Below are 19866 nucleotides of genomic sequence, written 5' to 3'. Positions count from 1 at the left end.
TAGCACTATGATGCAGTAAGTTAGAGAAATCATTGGATTGTCGCAGGGGTGGTGACTTCTCACTTCAGATCCCAGCAGTCACTGAAGGCTTCTCCAGCATGTGACAAGATGATGCTGGGAAAAAAGGAGCCAGTCACATGGAGATCATGGGAGAAGTCTTTTAGGGATAGAAAATGGACCCAAGCACAGGCCCAAGCAATAAGCCTCAGATGTTCAGGATCTGAAAGAAGGCACTGGAATTCAGTCTTAGAAATAGTGACATTTACGCTCAAACTGGTTGTGTTTTCTTAGGAAATAGGCACATTTATTTACTTATTCTACAAATTTTTATTAAGCACCTATTATATAGCCAGGTACTGAGAATAGAGCAGTCTATAAAAAAAGACCACCTGCCCCCCATTAACTGGTTTATATAAAGACCTTTAAAAATATATAAAATATTTTAAGATGCTTCTTCTTCTTGCTTTTTAGGTTGTTACTTTCTTTAAAATCAGACATGAAGGGCCCAACCAGTGGAGCGCAGTGGTTGAGCATTAACCCATGCAGCTAGAGGTCACTGGTTGAATTCCCAGTCAGGGCCCATGCCCAGGTTGTGGGCTTGATCCCCAGTAGGGGGCGTGCAGGAAGCAGCCAATCTATGTTCTCTCTCATCCATGTTTCTGTCTCTCTCTCTCCCTTCCTCTTTCTAAAATCAATAAAGAAAAATATTTAAATTAAAAGAAATCAGACATGAAGGGGGAAAAATTGCCTTTTTTTGTCAAATGCTATATTTTGACAAATACATTTTTGCATTTGGGGACATGGGGTAAAGAGAAATCCAGTGCTTTATGTTAATGCTCACAATTAAGAAAATTAAACTGACTGTTTCTAATGCTTTGCCCATGCCCAGAAGCTTAGTGTCTTGTCCAAGATAGAGATTTCTGGTTGCCAGTTCCACTGGCAGCTGAAAAAGAAATCGGTGAGTTCCTGTAGCTTCAAAGACCATGTAGACACTAATCAGTTAAGAGTATGACTTGTGAGACTCATTTCTATATGGGTGTGTTGGTGTATGTGGATGGAGGAGCCCTCCCCCACTGCCCAAGAGAGTAGAAGAGAGTACATAAATAAGAAAAAGGAACATTTCCTCATTCACTGTGTTTGTGTTGGCTATGAGCCAGTTTTTCTAGAGATCTAGTTGATTGAAGGAAAGGAAAAAGAAAGATATCATTGAACCAGGAGAAAATTGTCTCTACTCATGTCATAGAATATTATTTGGCTATAAAAGGTATGAAGTATTGATTCATATGGATGGACCTTGAAAACATGCTGAAAGAAGCTAGTCATAACAGAACAGATATTGTCTGATTCCATTCATATGAAATATACAGAGTAGACAAACCTATGAAGACATAAAGTGAATTAGTGGTTGCCAACAACTGGGGAGGTTAGAGAGCGGGGTGGGGGGGGCCCGGGGCATGAGTTTTATTTTTAGGGTAATGAAATGTTCTAAATGTGATGTGGTGGTGGTTGCACAACTTGGTGAATATTTTAACACACTGTTGCACACTTTAAATGGGTAAATCACGTGATATGTGAATTATCTCAATAAAGCTCTTACTGAAAAAAAAAAAAAATAGACGAGAATTTCAAGATCCAGTTGGTGGCTTGTGAGAGGCTGAGTCTCATTGAATCCCCAGCCTCAGTCTTGTTCTGTCTGGGCCCCAGTGCTTCAGCTCCCTGCAGGCCCTGCCCAGGGCTACCAGGAAGGATGTTTATTCCTGCTACCCTGCTGCAGTGGTTGTGCTCTCTGAGTTGAGGTTGTAGTTTGCCCTTTTATGAAATTGGTTTTGGGTGTATCTCTAGGAATTGGTGAGGTCCAGAGGGCCCAGATTAGATAAGTTGGACCCATGGATCAATGAAAAAGAATAGAGAGCATCTAAAAGCTCCCAGGAGCTCCAGGGTGGCCAGACACATGCCAGAATTTCAGGCACAGAACCAGTACTGTTGTAGCCTTCTCAACAGTTGAGAAGCTGTCTACTTGCCGGCACTGACCCTTAGAACAAAGACACACATTTCCTTGTGGCCTCTTCTCCCCTACCAGAAATCTCCAGTGGTTTTGTTCTTTTTTCTTCTTCTTCTTTATTGATTTTAGAGAGAGAGGAAGGGAGAGGGAAAGAGAGATAGAAACATCGATGGGAGAGAACATCAGTTGGCTGTTTCCTGCATGCCCCACACTGAGGATCGGGCCCACAACCTGGGCATGTGTCCCGACTGGGAATCGAACCGGTGACCTCTTGGTGCATGGGTCAATGCTCAACCACTGAGCCACACCGGCTGGGCTCCAGTGGTTTCTTATCACAACACATTCAAACTAAACCTAATGTCTAGGGCCCGCCCTCTTCTGTGACTTCAGTTTGTTTTTTTGTTTTTTAATCTTCACCCGAGGACATTTTTGCATTTTTTGTTCAGATAGAGTGGGAAGGAGAGAGAGAGAGAGAGAGAGAGAGAGAGAGAGAGAGAGAGAGAAACATTGACCTGAAAGGGACACATCGAGTGGCTGCCTCCCACACAACCAAACCAGGGCCGGGGACAAACTGCAACCGAGGTATGTATCCTTAGCGGGAACCGAACCCAGGTCTCTCTGGACCACCGGCCAGTGCTCTAACCGCTGAGCCAAACTGGCCAGGGCTTCTGTGACTTTAGTTTTTTGTGGTAGCTGAGCATGGGTAGCTTTGGAACCAGAACCCTGGGATTGAATCCATCTCCATGTGGTGGATGGGCTAGGAGACCTTTATAGTTGCTTCAGCTTTATAAACCACAGTTTGCTCATTGTTAAAACAAGGTGTATTTGCTACTACCTACTTTAAAGGGGATATTTTTTGAAAATTGAATTAGACAATCTATGTGAAATGCTTTTCATTTCACAGATGTGCAGTAAATGTTAGGTCATCTTCTCTTTTTCTTTTGGTGTTGTCTCCCCCTTGCCCCAGCCATGAAGCATCTGACTTGGAGTTGACCAGGAACTTCTCCTTCCTTTGGCAAATGACACAGTGTGTTTGGCCTGTCCACATGTTCTGGGCCTACCCACTCCAGGCTTGATTGTGTTGCCTTTGTTGTTTTCCATACCAGTCATACCCAGGTATCCAAATCTTAGGCTTCTGTTTCATGAATTCTTTCTAGATAAGAGTAATAGTGATATATTTTTTTCATAGTCTCTATCAGTATTGACCTTTTTTTACTGCTTTGTATTGCTTTTGTTGTTTTACATTATTAACTTGATCCTTTCTCTACTAAAAGACAAATTTGACTTGAGCAGATACTTTACCATTGTTGTTTTATTTGCTTACAGTTCTCAGGTTCTTCTTTCAATGCTGGTCCGATAGCAGACTCGTAGTAGAGAGTTGGCCTACAGCTTGACCACCCACAACTCTGGCATTCAGCACACACTCAGTGGAAAGATGGTGTAGGAGTAGTGGGAATTCTTTGTTGTGCACAGTCCTGCACATAGGGCACCCCTTTTCATTCTTTCTTCTCAAACTCTGAATGGTGTGGTATGGACGGAGGAAGGAAAGAACTTCGTCTTACCTCCTTACTATAGCAGCATGCCGGCTTAGCTTCCTGTCCTAATGCTGGTCCCCAGAAGACGAGAGCTGTCTTGCTCTCTCAGGAAGGTGTGTGCATGGTGAGCATCCTGGTCCCCAGAAGACGAGAGCTGTCTTGCTCTCTCAGGAAGGTGTGTGCATGGTGAGCATCCTACAGCGCATTCCCTTTTACCTTACTCGTCGGCTTTGCTCTTTCCAATTTGACCTTTCTCCTTTTTGATCTCTAAAATTAGAGATGCATTAATCATTTGTTCCCGAGCTCTTCCTATGTGTGGTAAATTAGATCTGGTAATGCCTTTCCTCAGATTGCCTGAAGTCTGTATTCCGTTGAATGAATACTTACATATCTGTTCTGTGCCAGGAATTGTTTTAAATGTCGGAGAAAGATAAATAGTAAGTGGGCCCTGCCGTATAATTGCTCACATTTTAGTTAAAGACAAAAATATATAAACAATTAACATTGTATTCAGTAAAGGGACTTGATAACTCTTGGAGAAATCAGAGAAGTTCAAAGGGAATGTATAATTTGAACCTTACCCTATTTAACATGTTTAACTTGACTCTGTCCTTTAAAGTTTATGTTTTGTTTTTGTTTTTTGTTTGTTTTTTTATAGACATAGGAGTTATGCTATTTGCTGTGTCTGTTTGATAGATTTTAACCCTGTTAGGTTAATCAGGTTTGTACTTGTAACCTCCCAAATTGACAGTTTGGAAACTGTAAGCCAGTAATTTTGAAAATACAATCATGCGACTTTTATGTTATGTAGGTAACTGCTTAGAAGACTGCACAGTCCACCAGCGTCTGATGAAATTAGTGACTCAGAGAATCAGCCATGTCTTACACGCCAGGAACTATTGGTGACCCCACTCAGCTGGCCCAGCGTATCTCTGCCAACATCCAGAAGATCACACAATGTTGTGAGTTGAGTTTTAAATTGACTTCATTGTTTGTTTTCAGTTCTTAGCTGAACTTGGTGGAGATTAATAAAAGGACAACTACTATTGATTGAGAGAGGGAGGAGCATTCTTTTAAGAACAGATCTCAAGGGGCTGGAATTCTTTAGAATGAATTTAAGAAATAATTATGTATAGAAGAGATAACACTTAACTGAACTAAAGATTTTAAAAAGTAGATACCTATATTTGCTTTATGATTATCTGATTCTAGATGAGATTAGTGACACTCATTGGCCAAATCTCACAGGTTTGGAACTGGGCAATACTGTCAAGTTTTTAAGGAATGTATCTTTATATAAAAAAATATCTGACTGAATATGGTTTAGGTTAAGTTTGTAAAGGGTAAACATGTGGTATGCTATTCAGGAGCAGGGAAGAACTACGGAGGAAACATTTTTATCTGTTGAGGCAGGTATAGAAGAGAACTATCTGGATTCTCCACAGACTCCTTTCTATACTTGTCGAAGATGGACTGTTAGTACGCTGGTCCAGTGTGGCATTTTATTAGAAATTATTACTCCTTAAAATATACATAGGACTGGAAAAAAATCACTATAGCAGATTTGAGCCTATAGATTTTTTTGTTGTTGTTGGGGTGGGGATTATTCTTTGTTTCTGAATCACAGCTAATCACATACCTGGATGATTCTAGTCATCTTGCTGTCAGTATTTTTGCCATCTGGGAATTACCTGGGCAGTACTTTTTCAGATGTTAGTACTGTGTCATCTTTAGCCTACTTTGCTAAGGCTGCTCGTTTTACCAGAATGTTAACCACTGCAGAAGTCAGGACTGTTTCCAGATGACCAAACTGTGTGTCTTTAATCATTAACTTCCCAATAATTATTACTCTACGTGAATGATTTAAATGAGATGTCAGTGTGTTTTGGGTCAGAGGGAGTAAAATTAGATTACAAATGGTTCTAAAAAAGTGCCCCTGTGCACAGCTGGGTAGAATAACACGGACTCTGATTTGGATTAATTCTTGTTGTATTTGGCTGTTCTCAGAGGAGCAGGGACGTGAACAGTGCAGAGGTGTCAGGTTGTCCAGAGCAGAGACTGTTGGGATGGTACATCAAGGACTGTTCCAGGTCACCGGCATTGTCTCCACCTTGTTCTTTCTGATTAGTCAGTTGTCTTCTCCTCTGTGTGGCTTCTCTGATGCTGGTTGGAACACGTACTGGTCCGCCTCAGGCTACCTGTGGGAAAATTAAGAGAGTTCATCATTTTAATTTACATGTGTGGGAAACCAGGACCTTTGTGTAAGAAAGGGGGCCAGGAGGCCTTTCTCCAAAGAATGGAGCAGGCATCCTCAAGCTAAACGGTGCCAAGACTTCTGGAAAGAAGGAGAAGTAACTAGTGTAGTGAAATTACAGAGGCAGTGAACACATGGCGGTGTAGAAGATATCTCACGTGGAGATTGCTTGTGAGCTCGAATTAAAAGGGGGTAAGGGTTAACTTAAATCAGGGCATGCTCCCTGAGAAGAGATCAGTTGATCCCATTGGATGAGAAATGATAAATTGGACCAGAGTTGCATATATGGCCAAGTCGATAGCTTGATTATGCAACTGTGTTGTGATTCAGGGCATTTTTGGAGTCCTGAGACCCACTACTGTGCCTTGCGAAGACCTGTTATGGGGAGTGTTCAGCCATGAGAAGGTACTATCACCACCTTTAGATATTTGAAGCATAATCTTATTTCTTGTGTAAAACGTAAGAAGATTAGCTTAGATGATGCCCTGAAAGAGGATGAGAAGGGGCTGGTAGTGAGAAGATACTGGGAAAGAGCATTTAAATGGAGGCCACACAGCTGGTGCTCAAAAAAAAAAAAGGCAGTCCAGAGATTGGCATGTTCAGAAAATACGGGGGAGAAAAACCTCCAGTGTTGCTGAAACACAGCACTTGAGGCAAGAGTGACCGTACGTGAAATCAGAGAGGAGGTTGAACAGGTCATCGAGAGCCTTGGAGGCTATCTAGGGAGCTTAGATTTCATTCTAAGAGGCAGGGACGAGACACAATCAGATCTGCACTTTGCAAAGATTGCTTTGGCTTCTCTTAGAAAATAGACGTTGGGCCCTGGCTGATTTGGCTCAGCGGTTGGCCCCCAGACCAATGAGTCACAGGTTCAATTCTGGCCAAGGGTACGTACCTCGGTTGCAGTCCCTTTCGGGCGGGAGGCAACCAGTTGATGTGTCCCTCTCACATCAATGTTTCTCTTTTCCTTTCTCTCCCTCCCACTCTATCTGAAGAGAAATGAAAAAATATCCTCGGGTGAGGATTAAAAAAAGAAAATAGACTTTGGGTAAATAGAGGGGGACACACTGGCCACCACAGGGGTCTGATGAGACCAGGGTAGTAGCACTGGGGACAGAGAGGAATGATGGGTGTTCTCTGGAGGTGGACCCAGCAGGACTTGCTGATGTCGGCAGCTGGATTGAGAGAGAGAAGAAACCGAGATGACAGGCCTGGTTTTTGCATTGAGCAACCAAGTGAATGGTGCTGAGCACATACTGAGGTGGGAAGGACTGCAGTTCAGAAGTGGGGAGAGTTTTGTTTTGGTCAAGTAACTACTGAGATGTCTTTTAAACATCTAAGGGAAGATGTCAAACATCTATTTTACATATATGAATTAGGAGATCAGAGTGTCTTCAGAGTATAAATAACATTTAAAACCATAGGTTTAAAATAATGAGGTATCACTTCACACCTGTCAGAGTGGCCGCCTTCAACAAATCATCAAACAACAAGTGTTGGTGAGAGTGTGGAGAAAAGGGGACCCTAGTGCACTGCTGGTGGGAATGCAGACTGGTGCAGCCACTATGGAAAACAATATGGTGTTACCTCAGAAAATTAAAAATTGAACTTCCATTTGATCCCACTCCTAGGAATATACCCTAAGAAGCCTGAAACACCAATCAGAAAGAATATATGTACCCACTGTTCATAGCAGCACTGTTTACAATAGCTAAGATCTGGAAACAATCCAATGTCCATCAGTAGACAGATGGATAAAAAAAGCTGTGCTATGCCCTGGCCACTTTGGCTCAGCAGTTAGAGCATTGGCCTGCAGTCCAGAGAGACCCGGGTTTGGTTCCCGCTAAGGGCATGTACTTCGGTTGCAGTTTTTCCCTGGCCCTGGTTGAGTTGTGGGGGTGGCAGCCACTCGATGTGTCCCTTTCACATCGATGTTTTTTTCTCTCTCTCTTCTTCTCTCTCCCCTCCCACTCTATCTGAATAAAAAATGGAAAAATGTCTTCGGGTGAGGATTAAAAAAAAAAGCAGTGGTACATGTACACAATGGAGTACTATGCAGCTGTAAGAAAGAAAGATCTCTTATCCTTTGAGACAACATGGAGGGACCTGGAAAGTGTTATCCTAAGCGAAACAAGCCAAACAGAGAAAGACAAATATCACATGATCTCACTTATTTCTGGAATATAATGAACTAAACAAACTGATGAACAAAATAGACCCAGAGACATAGAAGTAGGGTACAGACTGACATTCCTCAGAAGGGGGGGGATTCCACAGAATTTATATGCAGGTGTGCATAACCAATGGACATGGACAACAAAGCTGGGGACGGGGTGGGAGGGGATAGGGAGGAGGGAGTCAGTGGGGGGAGAGGGGAGAAACATCTGTAACAAAAATAAATTAATAAAAAAATAATAATTGCAAAGGAGTGAGTACAGTTAAGAAATGAGGACTGGGGCATTAAAAACACGCAGAGGTCAGGAAGGCAGGGAGAAAGCAGCATAAAGAATCAGACGAGTGACCAGAGAGATAACAAGAACATTAGGATATGGTGGATTTCCAGAAATTAAAAAAAAAAAAGGAGTTTCAAGACTGAGTGAAGCATCATCTGTGTCTAATGCTTCTGGGAGACTAAGATAAAAGCAGAGGGTTGGATCTTGCAAACTGGTGACTTTGGAAAGAATGACCTCATCCATATTCCAAGTATAGATGGAGAAAAGGAGGAAGAAGGACCAAGACTTTTCGGAATCCTGCTCACTCTGTTTATGTGACTGACCAGAATTTGGTTATAGTCACACGGCTGTTAGGAAGGCTGGAGTGCACTGTGCTCACTGAAACTGGGGATTGCTTCATTCGAGAGAGAAGGGAAATCCGTGTTAAGGCAACTGGCAGATTCTACCAGAGAAGTAGAAGGAGGATCAGAGAAGGTTGCATTTTTCTAGTACAAAATGGAGATTCTAGGGAGAGTATAATTGTAAAAGAAATGCCTTTGAAGGCTAGCCAGGCAGGTGAATGGGTCTTTAGTGTCTGGTTCATCCACTGTACAGTGTGGTGTAGATGGTAAATGTGGTGGGTGAAGATGAGGAGTTCCTGTCTGAAGGAGCTTTTTTTTTTTTTTTTAACATAGTTTATTGATTTTTAAAGAGGGAGGAAGGGTGAGGGAGAGTGAAACTTCGATCAACTGCCCCCTACCAGGGACTGAGCCCACAACCCAGGTATGTGCCTTGACTGGGAAGCGAACCAGTGACCTCTTGGTGCCCGGGTGCTCAACCACTGAGCTACACCGGCCAGGCAGATGAGCTGCTTTTAAACAAAATAGGAAGCAAAAGGCATTGGATAGAGAATGAGAAGGAAGGCTGGTGAAAGTCTATAAAAAGAAGAGAAAGTGCTTACCTGTGGTTTTGCCAGTCGAGAGAATTGACATACCCCAGAAGCAGAGAAGGGGGAATGGCAGGTTGAACATTCATTGGAGATTTGGGGTCATGAATTTATGTGTATGTTTTCTACATCTGAGATTCAGTGTCTGAATGAAGGGAAGTTTAGATTTACATAGAGTTGGTTGTTAAAAATGTAACCTACTATCCAGTGTGGGTCGCCGAGAAGGGCTGTGAAGAAATCACATGGAAGTGAAAGGCGGAAGTGTGAAATTTCAGTTCACTTTTCCCCCATCTGGTAATGCTAATAATACTAGACGTGAACAGAATAGTGCTTTGCACCACATTAGGTGTTCTTTTCCACATTGCATTTGCATCTTGTGAATTTGTGTCTGCACAAATTATCTACTTTTACTAAAGAAAACTAAAGAGAAGATGCTGTAAATAAGGTAATACCCTTGTAGTTAGAATATGTACATTTATTCAGGTAAAGCTGAAGTCTTTCTGAGCAGTGGGAAAGTTTGTTTTTAAATTAGTTTTGATATAGATCAATGAAAACTTGCAAAATATTTGGTTGTAGGTTTAGGTTATACCAAAAAAGAAAATAGCAATCAACAGGATTGTTTTTATTCTTGGAGGAACCAAGGATAACATTTAGTAAGATGAGAGGGAGTTTCTTCTGGTTTTGTTTTTTGTTTTTCCCTAGTATTTTATTCTTGGAATTCTGTTTTGCGAAGAATAGGGCAGATGAAACAAAATGTATTTAAACATTTTTTTCCCTTAAATGACTTTTTGTTAAAAATAATGTATAATCTTATCAGTTTGCTTTACTAGTGAGATATTTAAACCATATTGCAGAAATATAATTTATATTAAAATACTTAAATATAAAATATATTTAGACAAAAATAGTTTATATTAAAGTAATACAACTTTTTAGTAACTTTATAAGTGATTTCTCTGTGGAGCATTTAAAATAATTAAGTAGTTGTACCAGGTTATACTCCCACCAGCCAGTGTATCAGTTTGTATTGCTTCAAATCCTTGCCAAATTTGGCATTTACAGTCTTTTACATTTTACCCATAGTTGTATCTCATTGTGATTCCTATTGTAATTCCTTGATTAGAATCAGACTTTTTAGAATATTGCCTAGTTAGGAAAAATCCGTGAGACGACAGGAAAAGCTTCTAACTAGACGCGCTGTGTGTGTGTGTGTGCTCATTTCCTGAAATCAGATCCAGACAGCAGTGTGACCTTGGGTGAGCTAGTTCACTTTCTAGGGCATGGTTTGCTTATGTGTATATTTTCTGTGTGCTGGATTATGATCTTCCAACTTTAACAGACTATACTTTTAACCAAAGTTTTAAAGAATCCTGAAAACTCTTCTAACATATGCAGGATTGTTCTCTTTGTTATTAAGAGACCAGTTGCCATATCTGGACCCATAATTCATGCTTTTAATATTCCATAATAGAAACAGTCGTTCACAAGACCCACTAGAGTTCCACTAAGACTTAGGTATTAATTCTAAGTATTAAGAGGTGGACGGTTACAGTCACAAGGGATTCTGGTGTGAATCATGTCAGAATTAGCTGCTAAGTTATGAATTGTAGGAAATCAACAAATAGAAATGATAACAGCTGACTATGAAACATAGCCCTTGAGATAAAATGTTCCCCTACTTACATGTTATGTTAAGTATTCCCAGCAAAGCTATTGAGGATCTGGCATTTGTTTCTTTGTTTTTTTAAGGAGTAATCTGAAAGAGCCTGATACAGAGTGGCTAATAGTTAGCTTTTGGAAAATAAACCAAGTTGATCCATTGGTAATCTAAAGTACACGCATTTGAATTAATGAGTTCAGAAGTTTTCTGCTAAAACACGCAGGATTTATTGCCTGTGCACGCACTCTCGCGCTCGCGTGTGTTGTCCAGAAGATCTGGGAGGGAGAACTTTCTGGAGGCATCAAATGTTTGAACTTGAGCCCATGTCATAATGGTTAAGAGAAGGTGACTGAAAAGTATTTATGTTGAATCTTTATTGTTTCATTTTTTATGCTTTAGCTCCTATAGATTAAAGCTGTTAGACCAATACAGACTTGTTGAGAGTTGAAAAAATACATTAGTTTCTTTGTGTTGTAATTAGCTTCTCATTCCGTGTGTATACTTCCCTTATTTATTGATAAGGACCAGTGCTTGCCTTTTGTCCCCATAAGGTTCTCAGGACTGTGAGTCTATACACAAATGTGAGCCCTTCTGTTACTTACAAGAATGAATACAATTCTTTTCATTAGAGTCTGGTGAAGGGGACACGTGATTGAAAAACAGGAAGCTAATATCAACTTCTCTTTTTTAGAGCCTGAGCAAGCTTTTCTTGAAAAAACAATTCCAATCCTGAGCAGTTAATGAATTCACTGGAGCTATGTGGGTGTTTACCTAGGAATTAGGGATTTTTTTCTTTTGTAATGACCATCAGTGCATGGGAATGCAGTTATAGAGGAAGAGGAGTTGAAAACTGTTCTTTCTCTCTTTCTCCATCCCCCCCCCCCTTTGATAGACAGATGCATCCATCCATAGATAGATGTATCTACTTCTAACATTGCACATCTGAAAATATTTATCTTTTTCCCCTTTGAGGAGAAAAACTTCAATAGCTTTGATTTCATTTTGAGTTTTTTCATGCCTAAGATGTTGACATTAAACAGAAATAGGTGTGAAATTAATGTCTTATCCAAGGGAGTTTTAACAGAGAGCTACCACTTTTTTTCTCTCTGGTGGCTTCTCCTACACGACCAAACATAAGTACCGTTTATGACCAAATCTGAGTGAACCCATTTTTGTTTTATGAATGAAAACTTTAAGATATGGCTTCCAGGTGCTTCCGGAAACGTTACCACTCACTGCTCCTGTGTGTGAGTCTCCTGTATGCTTCTGCCCAAATAGGAAATTTCGTACTCTTGCTTCCAACCCCAGACCCTAGTACTCTGTGTCTTCTCTCCCCAGTTCAACCTAAGTGCAAATCCTGTTGGTTCTACTTGCCCAAATTGTCCATTTCTCTCCATCTCTGCTATTCCCTCCAGGTCCAAGCTGCCGCTCTTTCTCCTTTGCATGACTGCAGCCTCCAAATTGTTCTCGCTGTTCCATTCCTGCCTATATGCAGTCTGCTCTCCACGTTGGCGACTAGTAGCCACGCAGTATGCAAGGTGAACTTTCAAAACTATAAATCGGGTCATGTCATCCCACAGCTTAAAACCCTACAGTGACTTTCTGTGGCACTTAAAATAATCAACAAATTCCTGCCCCCGCTTGTCATCGCCTACCACTTTCCCCTGGCAACTGCAACCTTCCACATTGGCCTTCTTTCTGCTTCTTGAACCATTCTCTCATTCTTACCTCAGGGCCTTTGCACTTACTTGCTCTCTGCTTCAGACATCTTCCTAGACCTTCACATGACTGGCTCCTTCTTGGTGTTTAGTTCTCAGCCCAAAGGTCACTGCCTTAGGGATGTCTTCCCTCACCTATTATCTTGTTTCCTCCAATTATTCTTTTTCTCACGAACCTGTTTTATTTTTATTAAGCCTTTTATTAGTAAATTAAACTACTACAATTATTTACTGATTTTTATTTTATATTTTTTATTTTTTGCATTCCTTACTAAAATGTCGGCTCCCTGAGAAGAAATGTCTTTTCACAGCTCTGTGTGAACTATAGGAGCGGGTGCCCGGCTTGTCAGCCTCAACAAAATCGGGCCGAACGCCCTCAAGTGGGTTACTCAGCGTATTTGCATTACTTTTATATATTTGCAAAAAGTGGGGAGTGCCATTGGACACATTTTTCTTTCCTTTGGGCTTATGGTAGCAATTTCCTCTCGCTCATTTGATAGGAAGATGTGAATGTCTTTTGTATTTCATTTTTTAGTTTTTTTTTTTTTTATCCTCACTTGAGGACATTTTTGCATTTATCTTCAGGTGGAGCAGGAGGGAGAGAGGGAGGAAGAGAGAGGGAGAGAAACATTAACGTGAGAGAGACACACCGAGTGGCTGCCACCCACACAACCCCAACCAGGGCTGGGGATAAACTGCAACCGAGGTACGTGCCCTGGGCGGGAACTGAACCTGGGACTTTCTCGTCTGCAGGCCGATGCTCTAACCACTGAGAAAAACTGGCCAGGGCTCATTTTTTAGTCTTTATATATTTTTTCTAAGGGCCAACATTTTTTGTTATCTGCTCTATAATGTCTTCTGTGGCAGGGAATCGTGACCTTTTACACAATTGCATTTCCCACAGGTTTTGCGTACGGAGGCTGTTAGGGATTGTGGTGGACAAAGGCTAGAACAGAACATTTCAGAGAGGGGAATGTGATTCCAAGGTGTGACTCTGGAAGGAAGACAGCTGAATGAGTAGGAAGCTCTCGGGTGTCACGACCGCAGTGCAGAATTACCTAAGGAAGAAGGAGCACGGTCTATAAAGAAATCATGAAGGAAAGGCACATTATCTTTTTGTGAATTCAGTTCTTAAAAGGAAACAGGTATTGAATGTGAGCAATGGAAAGAGACAAAGAGACAGATGAGTGGGATAAAGAGCTCACACTCTGTGTTGATACTTGCAGCATTTTGAAGGTGCAGGGGACACTCCCCCTAGGGGCCGCTGGGATGACCCCATCAGACACTAGAAGGGTGGTAGGTGGAAGAGGTTTCAGCAGTTCTTATTTTCTTCTCTTTGGTTATTTTTTGTTGTTTTTCACCAATTGTTGAGCGATATTTTTCATTGAAGAGTAAATTGCCTTTTATACTTACACCAGACTGCTGTTCTTATTTTTGAGGCAGTTATTAATTAGTTTGCCTATTAATTGATTTGAAAGAACCCAAAGTTCATACAAGATAGTGTTCTGTAAGTCTCGGTACATTGATTTTTTCCCAGCCTTCCGTCTTGTTATAGTGTCATTATCATAATTATTTGAAGAAACCGTCATTGCAGTAGCATATTACCTACATGAAGGGAGGCCATCCACTTCTCGGGATAGTTCGGTCTTCATCTCATTTAAAGTCCAAGCGAATGCCACAGACATCATCAAGATGCCCTCCGAGCCTGTGGACTGTTTTTTCTTACTGAGGAGTGTGGGAGCCTTTAGCTGAACATTGAGCTGAGGCTTGCTTGTCTGAATACCCAGAGGACTGTGGGAGCGCGGGAGGAGAGCTGGGCAGGTGGCCGGATACGCCCAGTGATTGTATTTGTGTAACATTGCCTGAATATGCACCCCACTTTAGTCGAAAATCTGTTTCTGGAAGGTATATAATTAAGTATCTTTTAACTCTTATTAACTGTTTATTCTATGCATTGTACTTGTTATTTTATACCTATTTTTTGGGTGCACTTGATTTTCCAGCTAACTCTGTCAGATGGGAAAGGTTAGGTTTGGAGTGGCTAGGTCACTTGCTCATGTTCAGACAGCTGTTAAGTGGGAAAGCTGGTATTTGAATCCAGGACAGTCTGATCCACGTAACAGTGTGCACTTGGATCACGTTTATATTATACAAGGCATTTTGTGCATTCACTCTGCAAGTATTTATTAAGTACCCGTGATGTCCTAGGCACTGTCTAGGTGCTAGGTCAGTGAGTAAAATAAAATACCTGCCTTTTAACCTTTAATAAGAGAAGAGAGACATAAAATAAATTATATAGTATATTGGAAGGAGATGTCAGTAGGGATGTGGTATTCTGGAGAGGGGATTACATTTATAAATGGGATGCACGAGGAGCTCGGATATGCCTTGATGATGGGGTGGTAGCCGAACAAATATTTAAAGGAAGTAAGGGACTGCATCCTTCAGTATTGGGGAAAGGATGTTCTAGATGGGGCAACAGCTGGTACAAGGGCCCTGGGGTGGAAATATGCCTGGGTTTGGGAATAGTGGTGGGCAGTCCGGTGTGCACAGAGCATGGAGGATAGGAGCTAGTGTTGGGTTGGGTGGGGCCTTGCAGACCATAGTTAAGGATTCATATTTCTACTCTGGGTACAGGGTTTTGAGCATTTAAATAAATGGAGTGTAGAAACAGACAAGAAAATGTTATTTAGTCAGCATCACTTTATTTTATCTGTATAGTACTCAGGAGGATTTCTTTGTGGAGGCAGTATAAATAATAATTCCCCACCTTCTAAACATAATCTTAGGATAAAGCATCCATTAACAGAGATTTAGTTAAATGGCATATGGCATTTCCATGTAATAGAGCAGGCGCAGTGTTGGGCCCAACCAGAGTGTGGATTTGTCAGGTGGTTAAGGTGGACAGAGGGAGAGACTGATACATGCAAGAGAGTGATAGGATGAGCGACTGTGGCGTGTAAGCTGGGTCAGGAGGCAAATGAAGACTTGGGGGAGGGAAAGTGGCTCGGACCACAGGATGGTAGGCGCTGGTGGGTCCCGGGCTTGGGAGAGTCAGGGTACCCGTGGGTGTGAGCTGGACATCAGGTGGTCGTGATTTGTAAGCAGTGTGCATGAAACTAACATTATGGAAGAATTCGTTATTGGTAATGAGAAGGCATTTGATATGATTTTGGAGTGTGACTAAGGTAGGGTGGACAAGATCATTTCGGGAGAAACATGCAAAGAACTGAGGCCAGGACGGTGGAAGGATCATGGGCAAGTGCACTGAAGTCACAAAGAACTGGGAGGAGCTGAGTGACAGTGAGCCAAGAGCTAAAACCCTCAGAAAGGGCAGGGCGGCCGGGTGTGGCCTCAGCAGCCCTGAACAAGTGCTGCTGTCACAAGGGCTGTGAGGTCCGGTTCCGACCTGCCCGTGCTCCTTGCCACTTAGTCTTTGTTCCTGAATTTGCCTCTCTCTGTTTTTCCTGGGTGCCTTTAGTCTCCATTTCACCAGTGCCTGTTACCTGGCCATCTTGTCTATGAGTTCTTTTGTGAGCTTCCTTTAGGATTGCAGTTGTCTCACTGAGTTAAAAAACAACAACAACAACAAAAACAAAAAACAAAAAAAAACCATTGTGTTACTGTTTTGGGTTACAGTTTTCACATGATCTACTTCGTGGCAACATTTTTTTCCTGCTGCATTTTCTTTGGATGGAGTATGCTATTCTTTTCCATATTTTTATATGTATTTTTTGTATGTTGTTATATGTTCTTTTTGTTGTTGTTCAGTAGAATGAGTTTGGTTTTCTGGCAGGAGAGTGCTGTGCAGAGAGGGAAGCCCAGTCTCTGCTCAAGGTCTCCCTTCTCTCTGCCCTGCCCGAGGCAGGATTCTTCCCCCCTCTGCTTCTCAGACCAGCCTGGTGCAGGGGTTCCCCCCCCAGTCCCCCCATCACTGCATTGGCCCAGGATGCACAGCCACCTCCTTCTGCGGGGTCTGCCTCCTCTTAGAGAATAGGGGTGCTTTCAGAGGTTGGGCCCCCTGAGTAAGGTTGAAGCCTTTCCTTCCTACCTCCCCCAGGAGAGGACCCAGTTCCCTCTCAGCCCTGCTCGGGGTCCATCAGGGTGCAGTCACCCTCTTCTGGAAGTGGGTGTTTGCTGGTGACACCTTGCAGCTCTGCCTCCCCTCCGCTGCCTCCCCTACTCCCTGCCCCACGCATAGGGCTTCCCCCGTGGGATCTGCTCTTTCCTGCTGCCTTTGGACACGTGTACATATTTTTGAGAATGTTTTTGTTGTCTTAGTTTCCCAGAAACTGTAACTTTGGTGGGTCATCCCCCCACCCACCCCCTGGTTTGTTCTCTATGGCTTCAGGAGGGAAGAAGGAAGGTTCAGAAACAAACTTCGACCACATTCCTATCGGAAGGGGAAATCTATTTTCAGTGTTTTAGTGATAGAACTGATCAGAAATTAGGACTGAGGTGAAGGTTTGGGAATCGCTGCCTTATAAACTGGAGGTGAACTTCATGCTTCTGGAGCCGAAGGAGCATTACTGGGCCTTGGGGGATGACAGGAAATAAGCGCACCGGGGAGGGGGGCCCGGGAGGGGCCAGGACGGCTGGAGAGCTGGGAGGGGGCTTCCCCTTACCCCCCCCCCCCAACGCACTTTTTCTGAGATATTTTTATTTATTTTTTTAAGGATTGCTTTCAATTTGAAAACTACAAAGCAGATTTTGTACATTCTGCCATAAACAAAAACAACCAATAAGGCAGGACTCTACATAAGCAAACGGAGGGACAGCTATCTTCAGAATACGTGATAAAATGCTTTACAGTCATAAGCCATCCAGTTTTTAAAATAAAACGGTTGAACACTCGGAGGTCTGCAGGCAGCATGGACCAGACGGCCTTGAAGGGGGGCTTCTGTTTGGCCGTCACCTTGTTGAAAACCTGCTTTTGCTTAGAGCAAAGGTCTGTTCTGTGACCCCAGAATCGACACGCGCTGGTCTGTTCTTTACTCAAGAAACATAGGCTACAGGCAGCGATGACGGTACAACTTTCCAAGAACCTTGTAACAGTGTCTCTTTTCAAGGTGACTTGAGAGGCAATGAGGAAACCCTGAAGAAGGGTTTTCTTTCCCACGCAGGTGTGGAGTGGCTTCGCGAAGTCCTCGCCTGTGCTGGCACAGGTCACCTTCTCGGGCCACCACCCCTCTGGGCCTGTGTCACTTCTGATCCTACTCTCAGAGCAGGTGGACTGAGCAGGTCCCTGGGACAGGACAGTAGGGCTGACTGACTTTGCTGAGAGAGAGCCTGCCCTGCCTGGCAGCTGAGAACCCCGAGCTATGGTTCACATTAGTGGTCAGATGACCTGTGTTTGTACTTTATTTTTAAGACCCATGCCTTAGATTCAACTCTTTATTAACCTACAGCAAGTTTAAAATGCCCAAAATGTCCACTTGGCTAATAACCTCTGTGTCTTTCTACCTTTGAAGTATCCGGGGAGAAAGCCAATGAGAAACTTAAAATTAAATGTGCTCTGAATCTGGGGTTGCTCTGTGGAGCCCATCAGCCTTCGACGAGCACCGCGCTCCAGTGGGCTGGGCCCTGCAGCGCCTGGCCACTCAGACTCACCCCTGGAAGATCCCTCGGCCTCCTCGCAGCCCTCCTCCTCTGCACAGTGCGCGTCAGTTCTTTCACCCACAAAGAGATAAGCTCCCAGTTCGAATCACAAGACGGAGCATGAGATCGCCTATTTGGAAGAAAGCCCATAATTGTTTTAGTAGCTTTCTTTCAGATCCCCTAGGGAGTTTCTCCACGTGTGATGTGCTTTTTTGAATTATAGCACGCTTTTCTTGGTTTTTGTTGGTATGTGAAATCGATCGAGTTCACTTGATTTTTTTCCTAGAAACTTTTTGTGTTAGTACTTATCTACCTGATGCAGGTGTTTTCTTGTGATACGCTATCCCATGCACCTTGTACCTTGTAATGAGCCTAACCTCATGATTCTCTAATTATAGTCAACTTGCCAGTTTTCATATACTGTATATCCGCTTCTGTAATGCTGCAAACCACTGCTTAAAACAGGTAGGGGTTTGCTAGAGAAAAGAGTTGAGTCTCAAACAGAGTTTGTTTCTTTTAATATTTACTTGTTTGTTTATTTTTGGTTTTGTTTTTTTGGTATGTGCCCCTAGCGGGAACAGAACCCGGGACTCTCTGGTCCGCAGGTCGACGCTCCAACCGCTGAGCCAAACCAGCCAGGGCTTTACTTGTTTTTCTCTAGTTCAGTTTCAATTATGTCACTTGTATGTAACCCAGACACTTGTCAGGTGGCTGACGCTTCCCTCCTACATATGGGATAGAACTGGCTTGTGTCCGTTGATACTTATGATTACCTCTACGATTCGTACAACTTATGTCAGAAATTACGTTTCAGTGCGCTCCTGAAGCATGGCTCACATTAGTTGTGTTAGAATATTCCTACTGTTTATTTCTGACTTGAGGAGAAAAACATAAATCAGTTTATACTGTTAGCTCTCATGTATTGAGCTCTTACCATGGCCAGTAAAAGGTGCTGACATGCATTGTTCTCAGGTGAAGTTCGTGGTAACTGAGAGGAGGTGATTTTCTCTGTTTCTCTTTTGAGACAGTCATAGCTTGGAGAGAGACCAGGTAGGTTGGCCAAGGTCAACAGCCAGGAAGGAGAGAGGTCAGGTTTCCACGTCAGGTTGTCTGGTCCAGGGCTGCTTCCTGGTCAGCATTAAATGTGACTTCTTCTTGAGTGTGCAGAGGGTGAGACTGAGTCAGAATCTCACAGTCACTTGTTCGAGGATTTTACTAATCACTGTTTTTCTTGTGATTGGCTGTTATAACTCTGAGTTGCTTCGGGTTGAGCAGCAGGGATGTTTTGTGCTAAAAGGGAAGATAGCGGTATTCTGTTTTCAGCTCTCTGAGAGTGCTCCAGTGCCTGTTGGGGCTGGCCCGGGTGCCCCCAGTCTGCCACTTTCACTGGTCAGACAGCGTGCTCCCCATCCCAGGTAAACTCTGACAGGTCGTCATGTTGCACAGCCTGGGGTACCAACTGCTGCCTACAGTTTTATGAATACACACACATACACACACATATTTATATATACATTTATATTTATATATTCTTTACTATGAAAGCATTTTTTATGTAATCCACTATAATCCACTAGATGGCAGCAGACCCATGTGGAACAGAATGGGTCTCAGAAGCTATGAAGTTCAGAAAGGGGGACTGTTTTGGTTTTGAGGAAATAGCAATGCACCTTTCTTGAATGTATAGGAAATAGTGTTCTCTTGATTTTATGAAAAATTTA

At 42.7% G+C, this 19866-nt stretch overlaps 1 protein-coding gene across 2 annotated transcripts in view; it reads left to right on the top strand.

Moving 5' to 3' along the window:
- Nucleotides 1-19866, top strand: part of STX7 (syntaxin 7) — a 39902-nt gene that overhangs the window by 1525 nt on the left and 18511 nt on the right. The window contains exons 1-2 of one of the 2 annotated variants that reach the window (XM_036248275.1): nucleotides 3087-3118; nucleotides 4349-4499. In XM_036248275.1, coding sequence (XP_036104168.1) covers nucleotides 4415-4499 — 85 coding nt within the window. In that variant the 5' untranslated portion in view covers nucleotides 3087-3118; nucleotides 4349-4414. Of the gene's footprint in view, nucleotides 1-3086; nucleotides 3119-4348; nucleotides 4500-19866 lie in introns of those variants that run through there. The other variant, XM_036248274.1, reaches the window with a different exon arrangement.

The sequence above is a fragment of the Molossus molossus genome, unplaced genomic scaffold, assembly GCF_014108415.1.
Source record: "Molossus molossus isolate mMolMol1 unplaced genomic scaffold, mMolMol1.p scaffold_m16_p_8, whole genome shotgun sequence".
Classification (NCBI taxonomy): domain Eukaryota; kingdom Metazoa; phylum Chordata; class Mammalia; order Chiroptera; family Molossidae; genus Molossus; species Molossus molossus.
The sequence above is the reverse complement of the archived record's forward strand: the minus strand, read 5'-3'. Positions and strand labels throughout refer to the sequence as shown.